This window comes from Pocillopora damicornis, chromosome 3 (genome assembly GCF_964200805.1).
Source record: "Pocillopora damicornis chromosome 3, jaPocDami1.2, whole genome shotgun sequence".
NCBI classification, from domain to species: Eukaryota; Metazoa; Cnidaria; class Anthozoa; order Scleractinia; family Pocilloporidae; genus Pocillopora; species Pocillopora damicornis.
In genome coordinates, this window is record NC_142672.1 from 11,607,289 (window position 1) to 11,632,847 (window position 25,559).

General features: G+C 38.6%; 3 protein-coding genes across 3 annotated transcripts; 1 reads left to right on the forward strand and 2 right to left on the reverse strand.

Annotated features, from left to right (window-relative positions):
* Nucleotides 1–328: 328 nt before the first annotated feature.
* Nucleotides 329–3,475, forward strand: LOC149048236 (neurexin-4-like). Its single transcript, XM_089199020.1, has 2 exons — nucleotides 329–744; nucleotides 2,700–3,475. Exons 1-2 carry the CDS (start codon nucleotides 434–436, stop codon nucleotides 3,334–3,336), a joined length of 948 nt encoding a protein of 315 aa, XP_089055146.1. The 5' UTR covers nucleotides 329–433; the 3' UTR covers nucleotides 3,337–3,475.
* Nucleotides 3,476–3,879: 404 nt separating this feature from the next.
* LOC113667109 (uncharacterized) lies at nucleotides 3,880–7,613 on the reverse strand. Its single transcript, XM_027182912.2, has one exon. The coding sequence runs from the start codon at nucleotides 6,052–6,054 to the stop codon at nucleotides 4,465–4,467; it is 1,590 nt and encodes a 529-aa protein (XP_027038713.2). The 5' UTR covers nucleotides 6,055–7,613; the 3' UTR covers nucleotides 3,880–4,464.
* Nucleotides 7,614–9,511: 1,898 nt separating this feature from the next.
* LOC113667097 (kelch-like protein 12) lies at nucleotides 9,512–16,560 on the reverse strand. Its single transcript, XM_089198980.1, has one exon. It carries the CDS (start codon nucleotides 13,329–13,331, stop codon nucleotides 11,583–11,585), a length of 1,749 nt encoding a protein of 582 aa, XP_089055106.1. The 5' UTR covers nucleotides 13,332–16,560; the 3' UTR covers nucleotides 9,512–11,582.
* Nucleotides 16,561–25,559: the final 8,999 nt, after the last annotated feature.

Consider the following 25,559-nt stretch of genomic DNA (forward strand, 5'->3'; position numbering starts at 1 on the left):
AAATCAGTGGTTGGAAAGATGATTAAAATGCCAATTCATTAGCTTGTCTTATAACATAGCCAGTAAATTTGTGTAATCAAATTCAATTGCGCTACGCCTCGGGCAACTCTTACGCATCTTTCGTGCTCTCCAAACTTCCCGCGTGCTTCATATCTCGATGAACGCACGCTGACGTATGAACCAATTGTTAAATTTCGTCCACCTTTTATCCAAGGTACACCAGATGAAAAGCTAATAAATACAATCGAACTAAAAAGCTTTCATGTAAGACAAGACCGACCTCAGTGTTTTTTAGTCGCTAGGCAACGCCTACAAGTAAAAGCAATATAGTGTCATGCATTATCATGATTTCCAACTGTGGAGAACAGGTGAATAGGCTGTGTTCCAAAGTCGCCGAATCTTAACATTATCAGGCTGCAGCAACCGGAGATAAATGTATCTCCAGCGCATTTGGTTAGCTTTTCTCTGTCTTCACCGTCAACTTTCGGTTTCAAATGGTGGTGTGTGTCGTGAAGAGAAATCCCAGCTTGGTTTTGCCCTTCTCAACTCTTCCTACAGCACAAAGCAAACATCACACTATTCTGACTGCGTAGATATATGCGCGCTTGATCCTCAGTGCATGAGTTTTAATTTCTGGTGGGAGAAGAAAATATGTGATTTGAACAGCAAAGCAAGAGAGCATAGTTGCCGGGCCTGCTTTGTGACGGATAAGTCATCCACTTACATGGGAATGGCGAGGTATCCCTTTACCCAGGTAAAAAAAGTTTTTGAAAATAGCTGATTAGAAGATAAAGTATGCATCTCAGACACTCAGAAACCATTGCATTTCCTTGTTTATCAGTCAACAGCTAGATTATTGACTAAACCAGATACTCTGAAAAAACATCTACGATAATAATATTGCTTTGGATCGGAGTTAACGTCAGAGGGTCTCATTAGGGTGATTGCTTTTACGGCTCGCGGTTAAAATTTTTTCAAATGTATGGCTTATGGTTAATAACTTTCTTTTGTGGTCACAGGAAAAATTATGTTTACGGTTAGTTTTTTTTTACGACTAACGGTTAGTGAAATTTGTCAACTCTTACACCTAACGGCTACATTATTTCACTGTTTATGGCTAACGGTTAACAAGGCCATTGAGACAACGATGTCAAGAGGAAAGCAAAATAAATATCAGGTGAATAACCTTAACACATTTTAGGAGTAAAATGACTCTAATTGGAAGGCGAGGGATGCCGGAATCTTTTTCGTTCGCAGTTTTAATTCCCTGAAATTGATTTTTCTAAGAAAGCTTTTTTTAAAAAGCTTTCTAAGCCTTAAAAAGCTTAGAGGTATCCTATTTCCTCGGTATTGGAGATCAAAATTGATACCAAGTTTTAAATCGTTCATAGTGTACTATTGCAAGCGTTTGATGTATGTTAGTTCGGATATGTCGTCAGTTTCTTGGCTCTGTTGTAATCACTATCAAGCTGTTTACTGGAGCCTTGTTTGACTAGGATTTGAAATAAAATTTTTTCAATTTTTATTTTGCAAAGAGGGATTCTCGCTAATTGCGTCAAGGTAGCTCAACAGAGTATATAAATAAACCTTGGCAAATGTAATATCAAGCGTTAACTCTTAAAACTAGCCTTTTTGTATGTGTGCCGTGAAGCTCCATTCTTAATGAATTATGATTCAGTCGCATTCTTAATAATAAAGTTTTTATATTGGCGACCGTAGTGCTCTGTTATTATTCATTAACCAGCATGCGGTCAAGCACATACTCTATTAATAAACATCAACGCCTTCAATTTCATTGCCAAGATCTCGATTGAAAAATGCCATACATTTCCCTTTCAACTTGTGATAAGGAGATCGTTTGATATGAGTTCAAGTTCAAACCTCCGTGCTGATAAATCTGTGTATTAATACAGCTGCCTGTTTCTTTTTTAATAAGGTCGTGATATCCTAGGGAGAAGCCGAATAATTACCATTTCCACCAAAAACAAAAAGAAAAAGTTTCTCATGGGTGTCACAGCACTCAAACAAACATAGAGATGTGTAATAAATACGATTAGTTTTAATTGAAAGAGCTTCCATCACTAACGTACGTGGCTTATTTTACACGGCCGGTGATCTTCTGAAAAAATAAAATAATTAAAGATCTAAGAGTTTTCTTTTTGCATATTTGACGATGAAAAAAATATTATTACATGTTTTACTTAAGCTATGAAGTATTATACTGCGTACTGATCCTAAATAATTAATGACCTGGGAATCCATAAAATCCGTTAGGTTTTGAAACGACGTTTTTTAATGATAGATACTACATTTGTACCAGAAAATTCCAATTTCGGGTTAAAAGCTTTTGTTAGTAATGGTTAGGTACTTATACGAAGTTTGGCCATTTTCTATCGCAAACACACACATACACAACAACAAAAAATTCAAATTTAGCTTTAAGTTTCTGAAAACTTAAAGTTGTTGTTTGCCAATTTAATCAAGAAAGTTCACAAATAACCTAAATCATTGGTAAATATTATAGAAACTGAAATATTTGAAGTCTCACTGTCTCGCCATTTTGATGAGATGGAATCGTAATTTTTTTAGATATATTCACGGCAAAAATGGTGCTAATTACCCTTGTTTAACGTTCCAAGATTTTTATTCTTACCATCCTCTGATCGATACACGCTGGTAAATTTTAACATTAAAAATTTTCAATCCCCAGCATTAGCGAGGTCCTGCAGCGCCTTGAAACAGATTGACCCTGCAGCACAAAGTGGCTCGTACATCATTGACCCTGATGGCGAGGGAGGCTTCCCGCCCCTATTTAACGTCACCTGTGACATGAGTGACAAGAATGGAGTTGGCGTGACAGTCATTGGTCACGACAGTGAAACCAGAATGCTAGTGAAAGGATGTAATGGCCCAGGATGTTATTCACGAGACGTTCATTACACAGGAGCGAGTCTGTCCCAGCTGGCCAATCTATCCAAAGTTTCCTTACATTGTGAACAGTATATTAAGTATGAGTGCCAATCTTCGTCCATCGTTTGGCAAAACAGAACATTCGCATGGTGGGTATCACGCGATGACATCAAGATGAATTACTGGGGAGGAGCCTCGCCTGGGAAAGGAGACCAAATCTGCACATGCGGAATGAACAACACGTGCCCAAAACCCGACATCGTTTGTAACTGCGACAATAACGACCGAGTTTTACGAGAAGACAGCGGTCTCCTCACCGACAAGAAAAGTCTTCCGGTCAAACAGCTGAGGTTTGGAGATACTGGGGAGGAACACGAAAGAGGCTTTCATACTTTGGGAAAGTTTAAGTGCTATGGCATAGTTTAAATGCTTGCTAATTTAATCTACCCGATTATCCTGACATATGTTGGACTCGAGCGCAATCGCGGAACTATTTCAGTCTAATGTACCCTAGTTCTATAATTGTCGAGGAAAAAGTACACGCACTTGGTATGTCTATAAACTTCTCTACTGTCTGTAAATTGTAAACTAGAAAATCAGATGTGTTCGTATCACGTACTGGAATCAGTCTGTCTGGCTGTAACGTCGAATTGAAAAAAAAAAAGAATTACAAGTCATAATTACAAGTCGTTAATGGTACTTGATGCAAATGAAAGTGTATTTGAAATGAGAGATGAGTTGCGATGTTGGAGCCAACGTATGTAAGGACTTCCCTGTGCATGTACGTACAGTATAATTCCACAAGCAAATCATCCCATCATTAATTACTTTCACACTCCAAAATATCTAAAAGGACCTAATATAAGCATGGCCGGAGTTTTTTTTTTAGATACAGTTCATTGTCTTCCACTCTTACCCAACGTCATATCTCTCGGTAAAGTTTCAACTCATATAATATGAGAACTTGAATACCAGAAGAATTTTATTTCAGCATAATTTAAATTGTACATAGACAAAGTAATGTAGAATAAGTCGAAAGTTTGCTCTTTTTTGTCAAGCCTGTAAATCCTGGTTTTTAATCACTGCAGTAATATTTTACTTCTGATCCAACTTAAACAAATTTCCCGTTACGTAATAATTGTTGTATTGATCATCGTCACGACCGTTTAGATATTTCATTCATAAGAAGAAGTTAGCAATAATTACTGTAATACTTAACGTTTCGTTAATAGCCCTTGTTTCAACAGTGTGCAATTATGATTAAGAGGTTCTTTATAATTATCATTGATTTAATAAATAATAAAATATTAAAAATTGAATGAATTAATTAATAACAATTTTATTGCAAGCAGGCAGACAGTTATATATCATGTACGAGATTGCATTAAATCTCAACGTCTTCGCAAAATGTTTCCTTTGTTGCTCTTTAAAAATGTAAGCATATTTAGATATTTTAGGCAGTTCATTTCGTTTCCTCTTTTCTCAAGCCTAAGTCTCATTGATTCGACAGAGAAAAGCTCATACGGTTCTTGGAATGTCAACGTTCTTATACGTTTATACGATTATATCCTCCTCTGGTGATTGTGATAAATAGACAAGAACGACACTAGGTCTGCGTACTTCGCATGTCGCCGCTGGCGGCGTTTCAATTTTATTGTTCTCGTTTTCTTCCTGATTGTCTTCAGTAGCTTCTTGTATTGGAGAAGGAGGACGGTTTGACGTAAGCGAAAGCCGAGACGTGCTTTCTGGAGCACCTAAAGCTAAGACAGGGAGAGAAAATGGTACATGCGCTGTAGGATATGGTGGTGAAACAGGCTGGTGTGTTGGACTTGATGGTGGGCCCCGTGCAAGGGCAAGGGGGGGAAGTGATGCTGAATTCGGCAGATGGGGTGATACATGGTAATGTGGAGATGCTGATGATCTGTGTTGTGGTTGATGGTAGGGCGCCATTGATGTGATTGCCGTAGTTTGTATTGCAGGAGGAGAAACTCGCCTTGCTCTCGATGGCACAGGATAAATGGCATTTTCTGACAAAATTCTGCCTGTTGATGGTAGTGACAATTGCTGACGTGGTTGGCTCGTCGCTACTTCATAGCGTCTCATGTTTTCAACGGGAAATTGCATGGAAACAGGGCGACCGACCACCAGTCTTGGTCGTTGGGAAGGTAGATTAAGGCACATGTTGGTGGTATCTACCCCCTGTGATATCCCACCTGATGGTGATGGAGGACGCGACTGATAAGCCGGAGGACTCAGACACTGGCTGTCTTCTGACGCCGTCGACTCGCGTCGGTTCCTCCTGCCACAGACTCTGTCATAAGCAGGTGGTGGGGTACCCGCGGGTAAACTTGCTGATGCTCTATATGAAGGGACTACCTGTGGTTGATATGGTGGAGGCATTGGAACTGAATGCCGATGATGTTGACGAGGAGGAGCACGATTGGAGTCGACGATAATTCGTGGGCGTTCGGCTTCAGTTCGTTGGCGTTCAGGAGGATGTGTTGCATGTGATCTCCCGACAAGAGCAAGTTGGCGATCGATGTATTCTCGTGTCATTCTAGACGCACTTGGAATCGAAGTCATGATTGGTGTTTCCACGGCCTGATCGATAACTCGTCGTTCGTCGTTGTAACGTCGCTCGTCGTCATAGCGTCGTTCGCGATATATAATACGTTCAGGATTAATCCCTTCGGCTGAGCTATTAGTAGATCGACTATACGTTGCAGAATTATTTGTAGAAATTGTTGAACTAACTCCTCTTGAAACGATCTCGTTTGAGGCAAAGGCTACAAACTCTTCTCGGCTCGGTCTGTATTGTTGCGGATCCCTTCTCGATTTCGAACGATAAAACTTGAAGTAAATTACACCCGACCACAAAAGCACAAAAATAAGCAACACTCCAAATCCAATAAGAGCGCCTGCACTCATCTGATCTATGTCGCTTTTAGAGTTTTGAAAGTGTACAACAGCTATAATTATAATAGCTGTTACGCACAAAATCATCAGCCAACACACGATGCTCACCCAGAAGATCTTTCTTCTCCTTCGCGTCGAGGCCAGTTCAGTAGAATTTCGCCTATCTGACAGTTCATTTTGTGCTTGAGTTGCCGGCCCATCTTGGCCAACGGATTGTCCACTGCTCATTTCAGTCTTGAATAGCTAATCGTGTTTAACTTTATCCTTAATCAACCGATAAAACAGCTGTTTTTGCTCTCACTGAGGCTTCGCGACCATTAATGCCGAAACAATGTCGGCAATTGTTTCTAATTTGAAGAAACAACAGCTTTACCTATATTGCCCTTCTGTAAAAACCAACTCGCTAAACATCATTCCTGTGGCGAGCCTTTTTCGATCATGTCCGGTGACGTGACAAGTAATTGAGCCTGTTGTATATTGCAGTTTTCGTTCTACTTTATGGAATCTCGAAAAACCTGGATTCAATCAACGATTATCAACAGACGGCATTTTATATGTTTATGTTTTCTGATGTGACTGTTTGGCCTGTGTGAAAAAGCATAACAGTCTTAAGAATGTTTCAAAATAAGCTAAGAAAAGAATCTTTGTACTGAAATATTGGATCACTGGTCAAGTTCAAGCCTTAGAGCTCCTACAGTAAATTGTTAAATTCCTTTTGTTCCTTGCCTAATCTAATTCAATATCGTACTATTAAATTTATTGCTGTCTTCTCTAAGATAGTTTCATCGAAAAGAGCACTCATCACGAAACAAATAGGAAGATGAAAAACTGATCTAGAGCCTAGAACAGTTCTAGATTACGATCCGAAAAATGTCAAGACTTCATTATTATCTGATTCAAAATATTGACAAACACCATATTGTTCTTGAGGAGAAAAAGTTTTGCTTCGTTTAGTTTGCGTGTCTGGAATTCTAACAACTTCCCGTGGTCCACTATGTGCAAGGCATCACTTTTATTTTTGTTATAAAAGTGTGAATAATGAAATTTTTTATATAAGTTTAACTGATGCAAAGAGAAAGAAAAGGCGATTTGGCGAAAAACTGAGAACACTCAAAATATACCCGTTAAGGCACAGTTTTTCTAATGCATGTAGTTCACAATATGTTTATCATCATATTTCCCGTTTTGTGGTTTGTTTTTGATCATGTTGGTTTCGCTGTTTCCCTGTCTTTCTTTTAAGACATTTCCTCTATTTTACATCTTTTATGCTGTTTTTGTCCCGCGAGAGCACGCCAACAGTCACATGAAAGAGTACTTGTCGATCACTCGCTGAGTAAAATGTCTAGTCGTCTTTTCATGAACATAGAAAAATTTATGCTGGAATTCTTTGGAAACTGATGAAATATCTTGGTTCCATTTGCAACATTTAGAAGTTTTTCTGTCTAAAAACAGAAGAAAATTAGTCTCCTAAGAAGTGAAAGGATCAAAAGACACCATGAGTAAATTATCTTGATAATTGGTTATCATAATGATTAGAGCTGGCTTTGTGTGTCTCCCTGGCAAGTTTCCTTAGTCTATTAGATATACCGGACAGCCTGTTCTAAGACTTGGTCGAAAGCTGGCTTGGGAACTCGTTGAAAAATGGAAACGGAAAGATAAAATGTAGGAAAAAATTTTTTTTGTATCTGTCCTTGTAACTATGGAGAGATTAAAAGTTGCTCTCGGCCCAGGAGAGGTTTAGTTGGATTGCATGACCTATTGAGTAGAATTTTTCAAAAAAAAAAAAAAAAAACTACTGGTGCCTAATTAATCGATCGTGTCTAAGCACCATGTAATGATAATTTGGTTCAAGTGAGCGTAAACTCGTCTTCACAAATGCTATACACGACATCATCCCTTCCATTATTTTAACGCAATTCATGAAAAATCTTTTCAGACTTGCGATTTCAGTTTTAGATCGGTATAAGATTCTTTCTTTCTAATTGTATTAGTTAAAGATAAGGCACAGTTGATATTTCAAGAGATACTTTTTTTTATATCATTTTGACGCTTGACCCTAGTTCTAACCTCAAGCAAAATTTTCCATCTACACCGAGAAATTTGCTGATAAATAAAGGCTCGAGTTTGAAGAATTTGCACCGCACTTACAAACTAAATCTTGACCCCATAAATGACAGGACCCCCATATCGAAAAAAAATAATAAAATGGAAAACAACCAGGAGCGATGGTGCGTCTATATGGAGTAAAATACGAAAGTAAAGCTTTTTTTTGCGACTGGCGGGCTCCTTTGAGATTTGAATCGATAACAGTTTTTAATCTGGATTGACTGGAATTTTTTCATTTCCTTTTTTTCATTTGCGTGGGGTTCAAAAACGTTCTAGACAATGTCTGTGTCTCTTTGGTATTGCCGTCTGGCGACAGAGCGATATTGATAGTAAATTTTTAAAAAGTGTGTTTCTAACACCGAAAACAATCATGATACTTAGCATTGAGATATTTTTAACCTGATGGTAATTGACATTCAACAAGAGGGGGGTGAAACTGAAAGTGCATCGGGACAAACTGACCGTAACCTTATTCCCTCCAAGTCATTCCTGCCCTCCCTGTGATGAACATAGAACATAAAACCAATAATAGGCTGGAAGGTCACACCTGGTTCATTAAGCTTACATCAGTTAGGATAGAGAATGACCCTTTCTCTTTCCCACCCCCCACCCCCCCACTCCGTCGTCTTATCAACCCCTCCCCCTACCCCTTGTAGACCTCTCCTGGCAATAAGCACGTAAGATTTTAAAATTACACCTGGTTATGTTGTTTATCTTAGATTTCAAGTTTTTTTTAATGCAACGATTAACAAAGACACGGCTCGCAAAATCTCAATAGTCACACTTTTTACCAGTTCGACATCGATTGCCGTTTCCAAATTTTTTTCCGCAGGATCGGCGCTAAGCCGCAATATTGAAATACTGTATTAATCTTACATCTGGCTGCCTAACCATAAGTTTATTTCTTAAAGGCAAACTAGAATGTCGGAAAACGCGGAAAGTGATGTTAATTTGATGAAGTGAGTGCTGACCTTAAGCTGGTCTCTGGTCTGAGTTATAACCCATGGATGGAGTTACTAATTGAATACTTGTAGTGGGTTGTTGTCGAGGGTGAAAAAGGCAAGGCTTTCTAGAACACGTGGAACGCATGTATTAACATTTTCGAGATAAACGTGATTAATGAAAGTTGTGGGAGGAGATCTTTCCACGCTCAACATCTTTTGTCGTTAGTGCTCTTAAGTATTCATATTGTATAACAGAAGTTCCGCGTAATAAATTACTCACAGTTGATTCAACATACGCGAGATGGGATGCAGATTAGTTTTTGCGGTTTTAAAAGTCGGCTTATCTCCGTCACGTGTACGAAAGAGCCGAGCCTTGAGTTAAAAAGCCGCAGGCTAGTTGAAGTAATTCTAATCCACTGTGCCTTCATCTCCAAATTCTTTAACGGGGGTACAAGACGTATGACTGAATGACAACACGAACTCACAGAGTCATTTCCAAAAGACCCTCTGACCTCTTGCTACTGAGGAACATACGGTTGGAAACATTTGTGACAAGATCTGAGGGTATGAAATATTGTGCAATATCACCCTGTGTACCGACTGAGAAACGAATTCAACTGGACTGATGAAGAATCTTCAAGTGAGCTCATTTTAATCTTAAAAGCCGTTTCAGCTCATTATCGAAGTCAAGTAAAAACAAAGAACTTGAGAGGAAACTTGGTTGGTATTTTGCCTCCTCATCATAATCAAAGTCACATAACATCACTAAAATTTGAATAGGCCTGCCTAACCCTTAAGCTCCCTGATCAAATTTGTCATTCTCCTTACTGTCAAACATACAATTCTTATAATGTTAATTCAGAGAATTTAGTATAAAATCAATTAATTATCCCCAAATTTATATTTTTCTTTTTTCTCATCACTTATCTAGTTGATATTGTATTGATATTGTAAGGAGAAATGATGTCTTGGTCTCTCAAGGGAGTTAAAGAGTTAAGAGGTCACCTGGCCAAAAAGACCAAGAAATTTGAGTGAACTTTGTTAAGTTCCCCATATTTTTGAGCAAGCAGTAGTTATTTGACCATAATCCACTCTTAAGAAGGAGGAAAATCCAGAAGGGTTAAAGCTAGAGGGAGCCTTTTACGGAGAATTCTAAAAATAAAAATAAGCTTTGAGTGCAAATGATTATAAATCAGGTGTACAAGGAGAATACTAGGAAACTTTTAACTATTAGTCATTGTTGAATCTAAACTTTGGTAAGATTATTCATTTGTTATATTTAATCTAAAAAAAATACAGAAATAAATATAACCAATTTTCTCGAAATGCATAAAAAATTGAAACTCACAAGTGGAGTCTAAAAAGCACCCTGGGAACGAAGCTTAGGATGCACCAAGCATCTAATACACAAAACTAACCTGTCATTGTGTGTTTTGCTCTAACATGAGTTTGACCATCAAAGGGAAACGCCTAACCTTTAAATTTAGTATTCCTAACATTATATCCAAAAAACTCTTCTATCAAGTCACATAAATCTGGGGTGCTCAGTTTTCTTGAATCACAATATATTGTTAACCCTTTAACTCCCACATCAAATTTGTGATTTTCCTTACTGTCAACCATACAATTCTTATAGTGTTAGTTCAGAGAATTTAGTATTGGATCAACTATTTATCCCCAAATTGATATTTTTCTTTATTCTCATCACTCATCTGGTTGATGTTGTATAGATATTGTGAGGAGAAATTCTCTCTTGGTCATTCATGAAAGTTAGAGGGTTCATTGTAAATAGAACCAGAACTTAGTGTTAATTATTCTGCTCATTTGTGTGGGATTCATTATCATCAAATTTTGGTACACAATGTTACATAACTTAGCTGTATATGATAGTTCAGTAGTTTGTTTTGATTAATGGTCTGTTTACATTTTTACAACACAAAACACAGTTACACAACTCATCCGAGACTAAATTTAGTTGATGTAGCACCATGGCTTTGCTAGGGCACAGCCCTAGTATCGTAACAACAGTTAATAACAATAAATAATATCATTTTTATCTGACAAATTTGAGCAGATAACAGAGGAAAAAGTTCTTACTGGATACAAATAATTGACATATTTTGCTGCCAAGGTTGAGGGGCATCCTTGCAAGTTTGCTCTAATAGTGAAAAGAATGGATTTCCAAACCTCATTTAAAAGGGAATTGGTCAAAACCTGGTAAGGCATGCAAGTGCTTCCTGCATTTTTGTTAAATTAACAGTTCTTTCCCTAAGACCTGAACATCAAATGCTAAACAGTTATAAACTAAAGATTTGAAGGGTTTTGAAAATCAATCAGGTCCTGTTTGCACCCAATAGGACCATTTTTTCAGTCACATGTCTTTGTTCGGAAGAAAATGTTGGTTATTTAATCAATCAATCAAACTTACTTTTACATTTCACATTAATGAGCCAAAAGACTGGCTTATGACAAGGCTGGTGAAAAAAATGTCAATATCCTGTAAACTATATGCTGAAATACTTCCTTAAAAATACCACCTTGAATGAAAAACTTCATTCTAATTGCCATTTAATACAGCATGTATCAATTATGTTGTACACGTAAAGTAATCAGAGCAATTATTTCCCTGATCCTTTTCTCCTGTTGACATTTATTGAAATTTCTAGAAAAAACTGAGGAACTATTCCACCTTTTCAAGATGTGATTTCAGCTTGAGTGACTATTTTCGATAAAATGTTTGGGTAATTTCAGCAAAGATGCTTGTATGCCGTTATAGGGATACCTTGGAATATTTGATATTTCATGCCACTTACTTGTTTTTAAATCAAAACATTGCACATCGTTCCTACATTCATCTTCATCCTCACCTCCAAATAAATAAACAGTGTCTCCTACACCCACAATACCACAGCTAGCACGAGGAATACCTAGACTAGGTACCAGGCTCCACTGATTTGTCCTTGGATCAAATATTTCGCAGGAAGATTCTACAGTGTAAACTGACATGTCACCAAATCCTCCAACAACTAAAATTTTTCCACCAACTGCCACAGCAGCAGCTGACCTTCGAACATCAGATATGCTTGAAATCTCAGCCCATTGGTCAGTTAATGGATTGTAACACTCTGCACTGTTCTGACATTGCTCACCATTGTGACCAGCAATGACATAAATGTGTCCTTGAAGTAAAACTGCACTGTGTCCAGCACGAGCAGCTTCCATTGATGCTCCTTGTCTCAACTCTTTAAGAACTGGATTGTATATTTGAACATCATGCCAAGAATCCTCACCACCTATCACAAAGAGCTCATCATCAAAAGATGTGACTGTACAGCCTTTGCAGTTTAATTTTGTATCAGGAGTGCTCCACTTATTCTGCTTTGGGTTAAAACAACTCAATGAAGTTGATCCAAAGTCTCCTACTACGTACAAGAGTCCTCCGCACACTGCTGCTGCTACATGATGTTCGCCGCAGTTCAAAGGCACCGTGGGGAGGGACCCCCAGGTCATAGTGGCGAGAACAAAAAAATTAGTTCTGTCTTTATAAATTTCATCAGATGGTAGCTCAGAACGTGTGAGTACCACTACATCTTCATAATTATTTAATGACGAGCGAGGTGTCAGTGAAATGTCCTGCGACAACACAGGGAAAAGGAACAAATCCAACGCATTTATTACAATCCTCGTACATGCGAGACTTTTAGAAACCAGCTCTTGATCAAGTATTCTTCGAAGACTGGATTTTGACATTGAAAACAATCTAACAGATTTCAACAATTCTGGAAGGGTGCACTCTCTGGATGGTAGATCATGTTTTACCCAGGTCATCACTGCTTCATACACTTCCTCTTCTTCAGCCACGTTTAGCTCGTCCATGCAAATCAGTTCTTGTAATTTCCTCGAATCAAGTAAAGTGAAATCTTCAGATCTAGAGACGTCTACAAAATTCTCAGTTTGGAAAGAAACTGCGGCTTGCCTTAGTTGCTTGCAATCGTACTGAGAAGCGAACGATTCTAAAGCTAAACAACTGGAAACATTTAGCATTTCATTCTGGAGGAAAACTGCAGCTTTCCTTTTCAAACTTGGTATCATCAAATAGTCGGCGACCATGACCAAATCTTTCGCGTTGGAAGAGTCGATTGCTGTTTCACCGGTATAAATATAATGAAGAACATCGCTAATCGTGCTAGATTTCATCTCCTTTAACTCGACAAGGTCACTTTCTTTTTCCTTTAATTCACTTGTAAACATGGCACGGAAGTAAGGGCTTGCAGCTGACAGAACACATCTGTGGGCAGGGAAATCCTGTCCTTGGGCTCGAATTGTTGTATCACAGAGAGAATTCGATTCTCTGAGTTCGTTGAGTTTATGGAGTAACTCTTCCCTAAAATTATCGTACATAATTTCAGGCTTTTCATCAATTCTCGCCTCTACCTGTCTGCTGCTGGCCGCCATAGTAGAACCGTAGTACGCATCCGACCTTCAAAAAATTACTTCATGTAAGGAACACAATTTATAGCTAGCTATTTGACATGTAATCGTCTCGTCTCTCCAGGCGAGTATTTTCTGGACTGCAATTAAATTTCTTTTCGGTCTGCAACGTAATTTCCATCAAAACTCGAAGGAATACTGTTTAAATTTGCTTTCTTTCACCATTTTCTACATCCAGGAAATTACTAGAATGACACTTCATCACATATTATCGATTTGTTTTCCACAAAAGATAAGCAAAATGTTGATAATCTATGCATCTGTCTCCAAATCAATAATACCTGAGAAGCAGTCAAAATGTGTGTATAATCCAGCTTATCATTTAACCCATAAACAGTGAAACTCCCTTGATCTGATAAGTAAACTTTATAGTAGCCATAATATTTATTTATTCATATACTAACAAAACCTTTGACCAAAAGTCTGATTGTGCACCAATATATAGCCAACCAAGAACTTCATAAAATTACAGAAAAGGTAATTATTTTTTTGCAGTGAAGAACATCAGTCTATACTTCTATATTTATAAAGATATGCAGGTAAGTTAAAAGATCTTTTTTGCAAAGGGAATTAAGCACAGAAGGTGTAAACTTCTCGTGATCACTCCCCCCCTTGCCTCCTCCACCACCATTGTGTGCATCATATTTTCCCTTCTTGGGAGGAGAAGGCATACAGACTGGCTAGTTTAGCTGAATCAGGCTGGAACACTCCTTGACTCAGGAATGGAAGTCTCCTGCACAGCTACCTGTAAGGAGGATGCTGCTCTGTTCTTCCTCCAAGCTCTCTTTGCAGTGAGCTGGGTCATTCTTAATGATTTCAATGTTCTAAAAACCATTTCTGACTGAAGTGTGCATAAATGCCCAATAAAGCTTACACAAAAATGTTACATTAATGAGCCACAAAACTGGCTTATAACAAGGCTAATATCAAAATGTCAGCACTCCTAAACTATACACTAAAGTATTCCCTTCAAAATACCATCTTATCTAAAAAAAATTTCCATTTCAATTACCATCAACTACATTGTATATCAATCATGTTACATAAATGTAAGTGAGCCAAATGTTTGACATAAAATTTGTGGCAAATTTCCACACATTATTCCCATACTTATCATTGTTCTGGTTACATTTAGCATGTGTAACCAGTTAGCTGTTGGCCAACAAATGTATCTAGATCATATGAAATGTTAACTGACAATAAAACAATAAAAGACTCTTATAAAATTACCTATTAACACATTCTGTATGGAATTTCAATGAGTCATAAGTTGAAAATTAAGGAGTCTTGATGATTTGGCTCCTGGAGGAATACTTCCCATAGAAACTGATTACTTCCCAAGTCCCTTTTTTCCACTTGTAATAATTTAAGTTTCTAGAAATGTCTGGGCTACTGCCTCATCTTTGAAAAGGGGGATTTCAGTGACTGTTTTTCATATGTTATTTTGTAATTTAGGCAAAGATTCTTGTAGCCCTTAGCAAAACCCACCTGGTATAACTGATATTTCATGCCATTTACTAGTTTTTTAAACTACAATTTTTCCACCAACTGCCACAGCAGTGGCTGACCTTAAGACATCAGACATATTTGAAATCTTGGCCCATTGGCCTGTTGATGGATTGTAATACCCTGCACTGTTCAGGCAATGCTCACCATTGCAATCAGCAATGACAAAAACAAGTTCTTCTAGTAAAAGTGCATTGTGTTCAGCAATTAGCAAATCCCATTGATACTCCTTGTCTCCATCCATTAAGAACTAGATTGAAAATATGAACATTATGCCAGTAATCCTCTCCACCAATTAAATAGAGCTCTTCATTAAATGGTGTGACACTTCATTCCAATCTGTGATATTCAGTGTTAAGAGCGCTTCATTCATTTTTTGGGGGTCGAAACAACACACTGAACCACGAGGATTCCCTCTACCCATTTCGTACAAGAGTCCTCCACACACGGTAACACCATGATTGGGACTCATAGGTCTTGTAGCGAGAACAAAACAATAAATTTCATCTTTATAGATATCTCTAAAAACTCCATCGGTGATTACCGCCACACGCGAAGTTTATGTGAAATGTCCCGGGCGAGCACCGGATATAGAAACAAGTCCAGTGCTTGTGCAAGTGGCATTCTTGGAAACTAGCTCTTGGTCAAACATTCCCAGAGACTTAACTTTTTCATCGAAAATAGTCTGGCACATTCATTAGTTCTGAAATTCAAGATTCTCTGGTTGGCACATCATGTTTCACCCAAGGAATGACTGTTCTACCAGAGTGTCCTTGGGCTCGAGTCTTCATAACACACATCCAGAGAATTTTTGTTTCTCTGAACTTGTTGAGTTTGTAGATTAGCTCATCTTCAAAATCTACATAGCATGGTTTGCCTCTCCTGCGTGCTGGCCGCCATAATCGACTCTAGATGCTAGTTTATGTAACGAACACAAATTATAGCGAGTCACTTCTCTCTCCCATAGCTTCTTGTAAACATTTTTCAAATTTGGTCTGCTAACAATCGCATTATTCGACATTTTACACTCTAAGTAAATTTAAAAAGTTGAAATGAGTTCCGTCAAATCCCTTCGAGTCGCCCCTCCTCTACCAGTGCAGTATTCACAGCGCACTCTTTCCAGTTTGTGCAGCAAGTTTGCTATAAACCCGTAAAATAGTAAAAATAACTGTGTTAGCGCACATTTGGCTAAATTTGTCTTTTTTGAAATTATAATTACTATTCCTACTATTACTATTTTTCAAGCAAAAAGTAGTCATGATAGTTAGCAAAATCATTCATATTTTGATCATGGATTAGAAAAAAAAAATTAACCGCTTTATACGAAACCCGCTTGTTTAATGTCAACTAAGCCAGCCGTGACCGCACGTGATTTGATCCTCTGGGGTGTTCTACTGGAAATTGAAATACTGTACTGAAATACTTATCTTCAGTATTCGTGCTCTCCTTCTCAGTAATACAACTATGGCTAATAGAAAGAAGGTCAAACGTCGACTTTTCGAGAAGGAATAATTTTGATTTTTCCTTCTGTATCGTCCATTGATCTGTCGCGGCTTCGGGGCTAATTCCACCCTTTGTTTTACAACAAAACAGAGATCTTGATCTTTCAAAGCGGGAGACATCTCTTTCGTAAAGTGCTCCTCCAACCGGTCAGCTGTAGCTGGTAAATCACACTAGCCCCAACTTATGCAGCATGCAACACTCTAAAAAGAGTCTCAGCATCTAAAAAATATTTGAATAACTTGACTAGACAAGACATTTATTTTCACTTAAATTAGAATAATTTATTCACGTGCGAATCGTAAACGTATTCGCGGCTGCTAGAATGTAAATTACCGTAAATATCTAAAAGCATTACAAACTTGATTTTATGTCTTACTGTTTGAATTGATGTCCTCAATGTCAAAATTTTAATATTTACATCATTCTATCTCTTAAAGTATTGAATTTTTCTTTGGAATAAGAGACAAATTGTATATTATTCATCAATTTTTTGTCAGACGAAACGGAAGCTGTAGTTGCTATTGCGCAACCTGTCTATTCACAAGAAAAACGCACCACAGAATATGAGCTTAGTTCACGAATGGCAAACATTTCTAGAAAACAGAGGTCGAGTGGTTTATTTCACGGCTTGCACATCAGGATGATTATTTTCAAAGGTTTATCAGCTAAAACTCCAAATTGAACTCTCTTTGCGTGATCAAAAATAAACTGTCATCGGATATGCAGTAAACAGAAATAACTCATGGTGATATTGATGAATTATTTTCTCTGGGGTTCCGAATGGTTTTCAAATAGGTCCACCTCTGTTTGGGGACTGTTTTCCGATTTATCGTCGTCGAATTCGGGATCGTTTGGCCTTGGTCCAAGTTCACTCAAGTCTAGAAACATGGTGTTGTTCTGCGCGTCGTTGCTGTTCACTTCTTCGTGTTTGCTGCATGTTACGCCACAGGCGTCGCAGAAATTGGCGATAACACAAACGAGGAAGCCGCTAAAAAATGAAACCATTCCGCAAGTGAGCACAGCTTGGCTGGAGCCTTTTGTAAAAGATCCAGACCAGTGCAGTCCTAGGAGCACACAACCAATGAAGATCAAGACGAAAGGAACCACGCAAATGGCGCAGAGTTGATATCGGGTCTTCCAACTCCAGAACTCCTGCCATTTGGTCTGGGAGACATTAGTTGGCGACTCACCAATTTCGACGGTTACATTTTCACGCATTATCTCCCTTTACGTTGCTTTTGAGCAATCATCTGGCCATTGAAACACGAGAGTATCTTCGAAGGAATCAAAGCCAACACGTGTGCAAAGTCAGCCCCTAATAAAAGCGACAACTATTCTCTCGCCTGGAGCAATGTTTACGTTTATCGTTTTCCTGTCACACACAAAATATAACACAACGTCCGTGTGGTCAATTGATCTATGACGTCACGAGCTTGTTAATTTCGCCGGTAATGTAATCGACACAAACGATGACAGTTTTGAAAGCAGAGAGGGTATTTCTTACAATCATCACGCTAGCTTGAAAAGGATTTTACAAAAAGTAAAAGTATTCCAAATTTAAAGGGCAATATTTAACATCGATTGTCAATTCTTTAATCAATTTTTGATAAGAAAGCAGATACAAATTGTTCCCTCTTTTATCTTTACCGTTCCGGTCGTGCACTTTCCAGATTAAGCCCGTATTGCACAATGTTGCAGTTATAGATTAGCATATCTTGTTACGCTATCAGCTTTTAAGCACGTTCTCACTTTTTGGTATAAAACGTGCTACTTCCAAGGGATCATATGAGGTAAATGAGTTGTCAAAAAAATTTTAAGTGTATTCGGTTGCGTTATTTGTCTTTAAATTTAACGCTGGACAAAAGAAAAGGAACCGATAATGTAAACGAAAACTAGTGCGGGAACAATTGCTCACACCTGAGGTCACGATCATTTAAAATCCAGGGCCATTAAACAAATGGAAAACTTGGGTACTTAATCTCAAATGACAAACCCAAATCAAAACACCAATTTCCTTAGTGTCTCTTCTGTATTTGTTGATCCTGCTTATTATGGTTTGCCGCAGTTCCGTTGGGTCCACTCTTCCCGTCGGTGTCAGGCTGTGAAGCTGTGCGTCCTTCTGTGCTACTTGTTCCTCTGTGTGCACGGTTTCTTTGTGCTTCCTGTTTCTCTGCTCCTACCGTTCCTTTGTTCCCCTAAGTACGCTCAAAGTTCCTTTGTATCAACTGTTCCTCTGTCCTTCTGTACACGCTCAAAGTTCCTTTCTATCGAATGTTCTTCTGTTCCTCTCTGTTTCCTGTTTCTCTACTCCCACTGTTCCTTTGTTCCCCTAAACAGACCCAAAGTTCCTTTGTACTAACTGCCCCTTTGAACCTCTTTTCCACGTTAGCTGCTGTTTCTCCATGTCTGCTCTTGAGTCAACAGGAAGCTTGGTCACTTGTGAGCATCGTTTTCTCCTAGGAAGGAGGGAATCGACCCAGATGTGGCAGCTTCTATGACAGGTTCGTGCTTTATTTAGCATGAACTACTAAAACAGCTCCAAAGGTTAAAACTCCGGGCTCCGTCGTCCCTGATCCGCATTCTATGGCAACCAAACTTACTTACTTTATAAATTGCTATGATTGTTTAGTCGAGTCCTCATCCATTCATGTCTGATCAGCGCTAAGTCTACGCTCAGAGACCGATCGCACATCCTCTTAATGATACTGAACTCTCTGTTGCTGTGCTATTTTTCACGAATAAATACTTAACTTTCTATGGACCTGGTGTCTCTCCTATCCAGAGAGAGAGAAAAAAGACAATCGATAATGACCTCCCTCAGGAGCCCATTACGAGTAATGGGCTACTGCCGTCCTCAGACAATCCATGCTGGGATCCACTGTTTCAAAGAACAACAAGCAGCATGCCATGAAATTCGGGTAAACATTCAAAAGTATTTTAAATATTTATTGTCTGAAAAGTTTGTTAATCGAAAGGGAGTGAAGAGGCCCTTTAACAGTGGTTAATATAAATAATTTCCTGCGGCTTATTGACTTGCAATCGCTGACAAACAAAAAGCGTAATAATTCGCGGCGATTACACCTTAATCAGCGAGATATTTCGAACCTCCCGCTGACGGCCTTTATGGTCGTGGTCATCTATGGAATTGGTGGGACAAACATTTTAGATCACTTAATTAAAACTAACGTTGCCGATAAGAGTGAGTCACAACAGGCCCTCAATGACTCTGAAAGTAAGCTTCAACAGTTTTTAATTAGGCATCACACCTTAAATCTGTAAACTTCCTTTAAGACTTTTAATTAACTTTACTGCTGGGCCCAAAAACTGGGGAGGGAAGACAATGGAATTAGAATCAACCGTTCGGATACCTATTTACAAAGGTAATCAGAGGAGAAACCAAGGCTCAAAACATAGCCACGACAATGCATTCACGCACCTTCTGTCTCTAGGCTGGCAAACAATCTGTAGATCATTGGCCATAATTCTGCTGCCTGGTTTGATACTTTTCGGAGGAATCACGGTATTCATCACTGGCTGTTTAAAAAACATCCCCCCTATGATCATCTCTGGTGCAATAACGTTTGTATTTGGCATTCTGTTTTGCTTGCTGTGCGGCCACGTTTGCGACGGTTTGACGAAACGGGGAAGAAAACGACCTCGACGGAGTCGCGAGGAAACTACATTTGTGGCTGCGGTTTAACTTTGGCAAGAGGAGCCGTGGTGATACGGACTTAACAAAAATAAAAACGAAAAAGACGAGTACTGACCTTTAGAAGTGAGGATTAGAAACCTACAAAAAAGTACAAGTTCTAATTGAGCGGCTTTTCATTTGCCACTGTTATGGATCCAATCTTTACAACATGCGGCAATATGGTCGACTCAAAGTCATACGACTGTCATTATATTCAGTGTTAGAGGAACCATCGATTAATGAGGCTGAACCGATCAATGGAAAAAAAGGGAGAGGAAAATCGAGCGCAATGTCGTTATGTCTGCGAAAAACGACTGATAATGAGACAATTTTGAAATAAATCGGTCGAATCAGTTTGTGGACCTTTCTATGGCCGCGGAACCAACAGTTTTTTGTAAATTGAATTAAAATGGATCAGTAATTGAAGAATATCAGATGCTTTCAGAATTTGAACTTTAATTAAAGATTATTAACATTTCTACCAAACTTTGGATCGGTGCCAAGAAAGAGGTACATATTTATTGTGTTCAAGGTAAGCATGTTGTTTGAATTAATCAGCTCGACTATAACCTAATCATCAAAACTATTCGCAGCACGTCAGAACAGTTCAAATGATTCTTAAACGCTAGAATGTTTTGGTTTCGGAAGAACAGCAATTATGTGTATACTGAAGGGAAAAAAATCTAATGTAGAGATAGTTTACTTTCTGAACACGAGCAATTCTACCAAAACAATGTTTTGTCTTCTTTGTTACAAAGTTGATAACCATCTTGATTAGTAAGTTTGATATACGTGAAATGTTAAGAATTTTGCGTACATGATTAATTTTTAATTGTATAACTGCCAGAGTTGTATACACTTATTCAAAGAGATGCCCTCAGGCAGTCCATGGATGAATGGATCAATCAACAGGTATAGCATTTTACGCAGAGTTAGTAAGATATTAAACCCTCTAGATAAGAAATACGTCTTGGAATGTCTAAAGTTGATGACCAGTGGTAAACATGTCAGGTGACTTCCTCAACAAAGACCGAAAAGACATTAAGGAAAAGAGTTATCATCTTCTAGAGAGAAGTTCAGAGTGCTAGTCTATAATGTTCAAATTTATCTTCCTATAAAGAGCTGTTTATATGTAGGAAAGGAATTTTCGTCTCCTAGTTAACAATCCTAGATGTCAGTCTAAACATTTCCCAATTATCTTTACACCATGCGACCACAAGATCGTGTCGTCATTAATTCGCAAAATCTGCATTCTAATTGTGAAAGACATGTAGTGCTAGCACAGGGTACACAAGCTCAGTGCGTCAACGTGCTTCAACTGAGCCTGTTCCAGGCGTTCAGAGCGAAATAGGAAACGGCGCGATATTAGCAGAAGAGCTAAAGCTAGGGAAGGAGGATTGGGTCCGGTCGCGTTGAGTGTATTACACGACCCGACCCAGACCTCCCTCGTTTTTTCACTCCTCCGCTTCTATCGCGCCGTTTGCTGTCGTGCTTTGTATTTCCAACTGAACGCCTTGAACAGGCTAGCTACTATTAGTCTCGTACTCAGACCTTTCACGGCTAAGCCGTTGTTACGTTTCAGTTACAATTACACGGTAAAATCTGGTTACGAGATTAAGCTACTACTTAAAGACTTAAAGCCTAGAGACCGACCCTCCCATTTATACCTTGTTCCGAAGGAAATTCTTCTCAGTTGATGGTTCAGCATCTTTGGACTTTCAGAAATGTTCTTCGCAAGCTGCTATAGTTTGTTGTTTTTCCTTTTTTGTTGTTTATTTTTCCGAGCAGAACTTATTGACGCCGCCAGGAGCCCATTACCCGGAGCTTTCATCTTCCATACTGTCCAGTATCTTTTAATTTTCAGAAGCACCTCCCACGGGATTTTTCGCGAGTGTTTACATAGTAGCCAATCATACGAGAGCTCTGGTCATCTATTGTTTACGTCACATGCATGTCGCACGAAAGTATTTCAATAATTGCGGAAAGCACGGAAGGTCAGCGTGTTTTCGCGGGAAATTAAAGAACCCCTCACATATCTCAATTCAAAAAATAAAAAGATACGGGACAGGGTTGACTCAAGGGTAAAATTGGTATGGAGGCTCCGAGTAATGGGCTCCTGACGTCGCATGATTTGTCAGCTCTTCATGACCAAACTACTGCGATCTTGCGTGAGAAAATGTCAACTCACCGACTAAGAGGGGAACTTCGGGAGCCTGTAACCTGTGGGTATAAAACCCTCCTCGTTGGTGAGATAACTTTTTTAAATTTCATAAGATGCAAGTCGCACTATCACGTGAGGATGAAGGCCTCCCAATAGACAGTTCTTTAATCGCATTTGGTTAAAACGTGGTAACCATGGTAACACCTCGAAATGGCTATAATAAGACTTACTATCCATTACCCATGTCTGGTGGATATAGATCCTACAATTGTTCCTATTGCTCGCTCTACGAGACACATACGATCGTCTACCAATACAGCTGTTAACAAATAATCTGTACCTAAATGCAAGACTTCAACCTTTCAACGGTCATTTATTGTACGAGCAAAAAAATCTGGAACACACCGTGAGACGAGCTCAACCTAAGTATGAACAATGTAAATGACTTCAATCGCGGTTTGATGCGTTATTATTCATCCAAGTGATCTAAGACATTGACAATCCCAGGACTTATAAAACTATCTGCACAAAATGTAATTCATGTCGCAGCCTGGAAACAATATCAACTCCATGTTGTTCTTAATTATTAATTATTGATGTAATCGTTTTAGTCTTTTAATACTCCTGTTGTGGTTGCCTGCCCGTTATTGTTATGGAATTTACCCATGTTCCACATTGTATGTATTGCTGGCAAAGCTAATAAATAAAATTGATAAATAAAATAGCTGCTTTAGTGTTGTAGTGTGCCCTTAGAAATTGAGGATATTCGAAAGAAGCTGTGCCAGGGTTGTACGAAGAATGAAACTGAGCTTTCGAAAACAACTTGAAAAGATACACTTTCCTACCATAATGAACGCAGGATTGTCGCTGGTACATCAACCATAGCCAGTGCTTCATGCGAGCACACGCAGCTGCTCTTTTTTCCTGTTTTGTTTTTCATTTGGGTCTTGTTTACAGCAGGGCGCAACCATCAGCTGGATCCCTTCACCGACCTTTGAGAGAGCCCGCGAAAACAACAACAGCAGCAATCTACGCTTTTTCAATCGTTTTTATTTGGTATGTTGCCGGTTGAAAGAGCTGACCCACGAAATCTAACGGGTTACGTAAAGGGTTACGTAAGTTTCTAAGGAAATTGTGATGGTGCCGTTGTTACATTTCCAAAGAGGGATATTTCAAGATAATTCTGTTTTATCAGCTGAGTTGCTAATGTTCGTGAGTTGGGCGCCGTTGTTGCGAATGCCAAGTGAAGCCGTTCTTTGCAAACTTCTCGATTTTTATTTTTCTCCGTAAGATACAATAAGATTCTCTAGTGTTGATCTAATCCTAGCTGAAATTACTCCTCGTCTGTAATCAGTTTGTATTGTTCAATCAGAAAGGGTCTCCTATTTCAACTTTAAATATAACCAAATCATGTAACAAACCTTTCTCTACACCTTAAAGAGTTAGCTCTTCGTCAGAGGGAAAAGAAGAATTTTTGGCTATGTGTAGTTTATATGCAGAAAGATGCTGTTACTTAATAGGTGAGAACATGGTAACAATTAAAACAACAGAATAGATAAGTTTAATTGAAAGCGTCCGTTGATACTGCATGATGATGAGTGTCGATTTTATGAACTCTATTGATAAAACAAAATTATTTTAAAGTGTTTTTGCTCCAAAGAACACGGCCTAGATATTTTCGCTGGATTACGTTGTTTTTTTCGTTGGCACCATCAGTGGAGCTGCCTTCTACAGCTGTGAAAGTAAGATCTAACCCAAATAGATAAAGCCAGCCAGGATCATGATGAGCAACAAAATCCCTCCAATTGCTCAATCACTGTCTGTGAAAAGGTCGCAGATACGAAATGGTTCCACTCACGCAATATCGTTTTGAAATGTCCGAATTGATCTCTCTACCCACACACCCGCAGCAAAATAGACAATTGTACCGCCACAAATTGGCCTGCCTTTGTGTTCTACCGATGGTTGTTGTCGCTGCAGGAGCAACTCTTGTTGGTAGCGGCATAGGGCTGTGGTCAACTCGAGCCATGGCAAAGAATATTCTTGTTTTAATCGGAATGGCTGTGTATATGGTTGGGTTGTTCTACTTTATAGTCGTCAATTTGGCATATCGATCTTGTTTGCCAGAAGAAGAATCTGTTTATGACCGGGCGCAAGCAGATATTTCAACAAGTGAAATAACAACTGTTGTTATGGACCACGAGGGATTTACTGGTGCCAAAGAAGAAGCAGAGACAATAATTTAAGACTAGAACTCCTATCCTTTTTAATTTACAATTCTCTCTTCTAATTGTTTCACATTCATTCCTCCTAAAGTAGCATTCGAGAGAACTTAGTGTTGGAACAGGATAACACCTTCCAATTGATTGATATGCTTATCAATTCTTAGCACTTGTTGAATGAATAATGTTTTGAAATTGCGTAGAGAAGCTACACTTTCATCCTCGTGGAGCTATATGGTCGATGTCAAGTTCGACAGTATTCTCTTTCAGCTACGAAGAATTGAAAGCCATTATTTCGGGGCAAAACTGGAAGACATCGAAGCCAAGTGTTCAGGCTTGTGATTGTGCCTCACTTTCCTTCATCGATTTCCAAACTACTTATTTTCAAATATCTTTGTAAGAAAATCATTGAAATTTTTAACTGGTTTAATATCATGCTATCTTTGAATTCCCGGCGACTGAATGTAAACGAGATTCTGAAATAGCGCGATGCTGGCTTTCGCAATGCCGTCAAGCACGTTCTTGCAAATGCGCGCTACAGTTATAGGTACGCAAGACGTAGATACCATACCTGTAAAAGAAGCAATTTCCGAAGTGCATGAAATCTCTGTTTCAAAACGGGGGAAGAAACAAAAGCTTCGATACGAAAAAGAGTTTCATGCTCTTGCAAATATCGCTTATTTTCGCAATAAATGTTTAACTCTTGGCCTTGTTTCGAAAGTAAAGGTTTTTAGAACTCGTAAGTGGACTATTCCTAAATCTAACATCCGCATGAAAATTTTAAATTTCTTTACTAATGAAATGCTCTGCTAAAGGCATCGAGTACGTTATGTACAGGATTCACAGACGGCAATGCACCTTTCTGATGCAAAGTAAATTTTTTTGTTTTTCTTCCTCTTAAGTGCAGCTGTTATGAGGATATCAAAATAATTTCATAATCATTCCATAAACTATTACAATTTATCCCAGCAGCTCATTCTCTCTCTTTGGCTGTTAACATTGTACTAAGATTTCAATCGCTTAAGAAATATGATAACATCCTGGTATATTCGTACAGCTTCATCCTTTTCGTTGTTGTTTGTAGGGAACAATGATATATATTTGGAATA

What these genes read in the sequence shown, in the direction of transcription:
- LOC149048236 (XM_089199020.1), top strand. Translation starts at nt 434, where the DNA reads ATGTATCTCCAGCGCATTTGGTTAGCTTTTCTCTGTCTTCACCGTCAA. An exon ending in ATGGGAATGGCGAGGTATCC is followed by an intron (nt 745 to 2,699) that starts CTTTACCCAGGT and finishes CATTAAAAATTT; the next exon opens with TCAATCCCCAGCATTAGCGA.
- LOC113667109 (XM_027182912.2), bottom strand. Translation starts at nt 6,054, where the DNA reads ATGAGCAGTGGACAATCCGTTGGCCAAGATGGGCCGGCAACTCAAGCA.
- LOC113667097 (XM_089198980.1), bottom strand. Translation starts at nt 13,331, where the DNA reads ATGGCGGCCAGCAGCAGACAGGTAGAGGCGAGAATTGATGAAAAGCCT.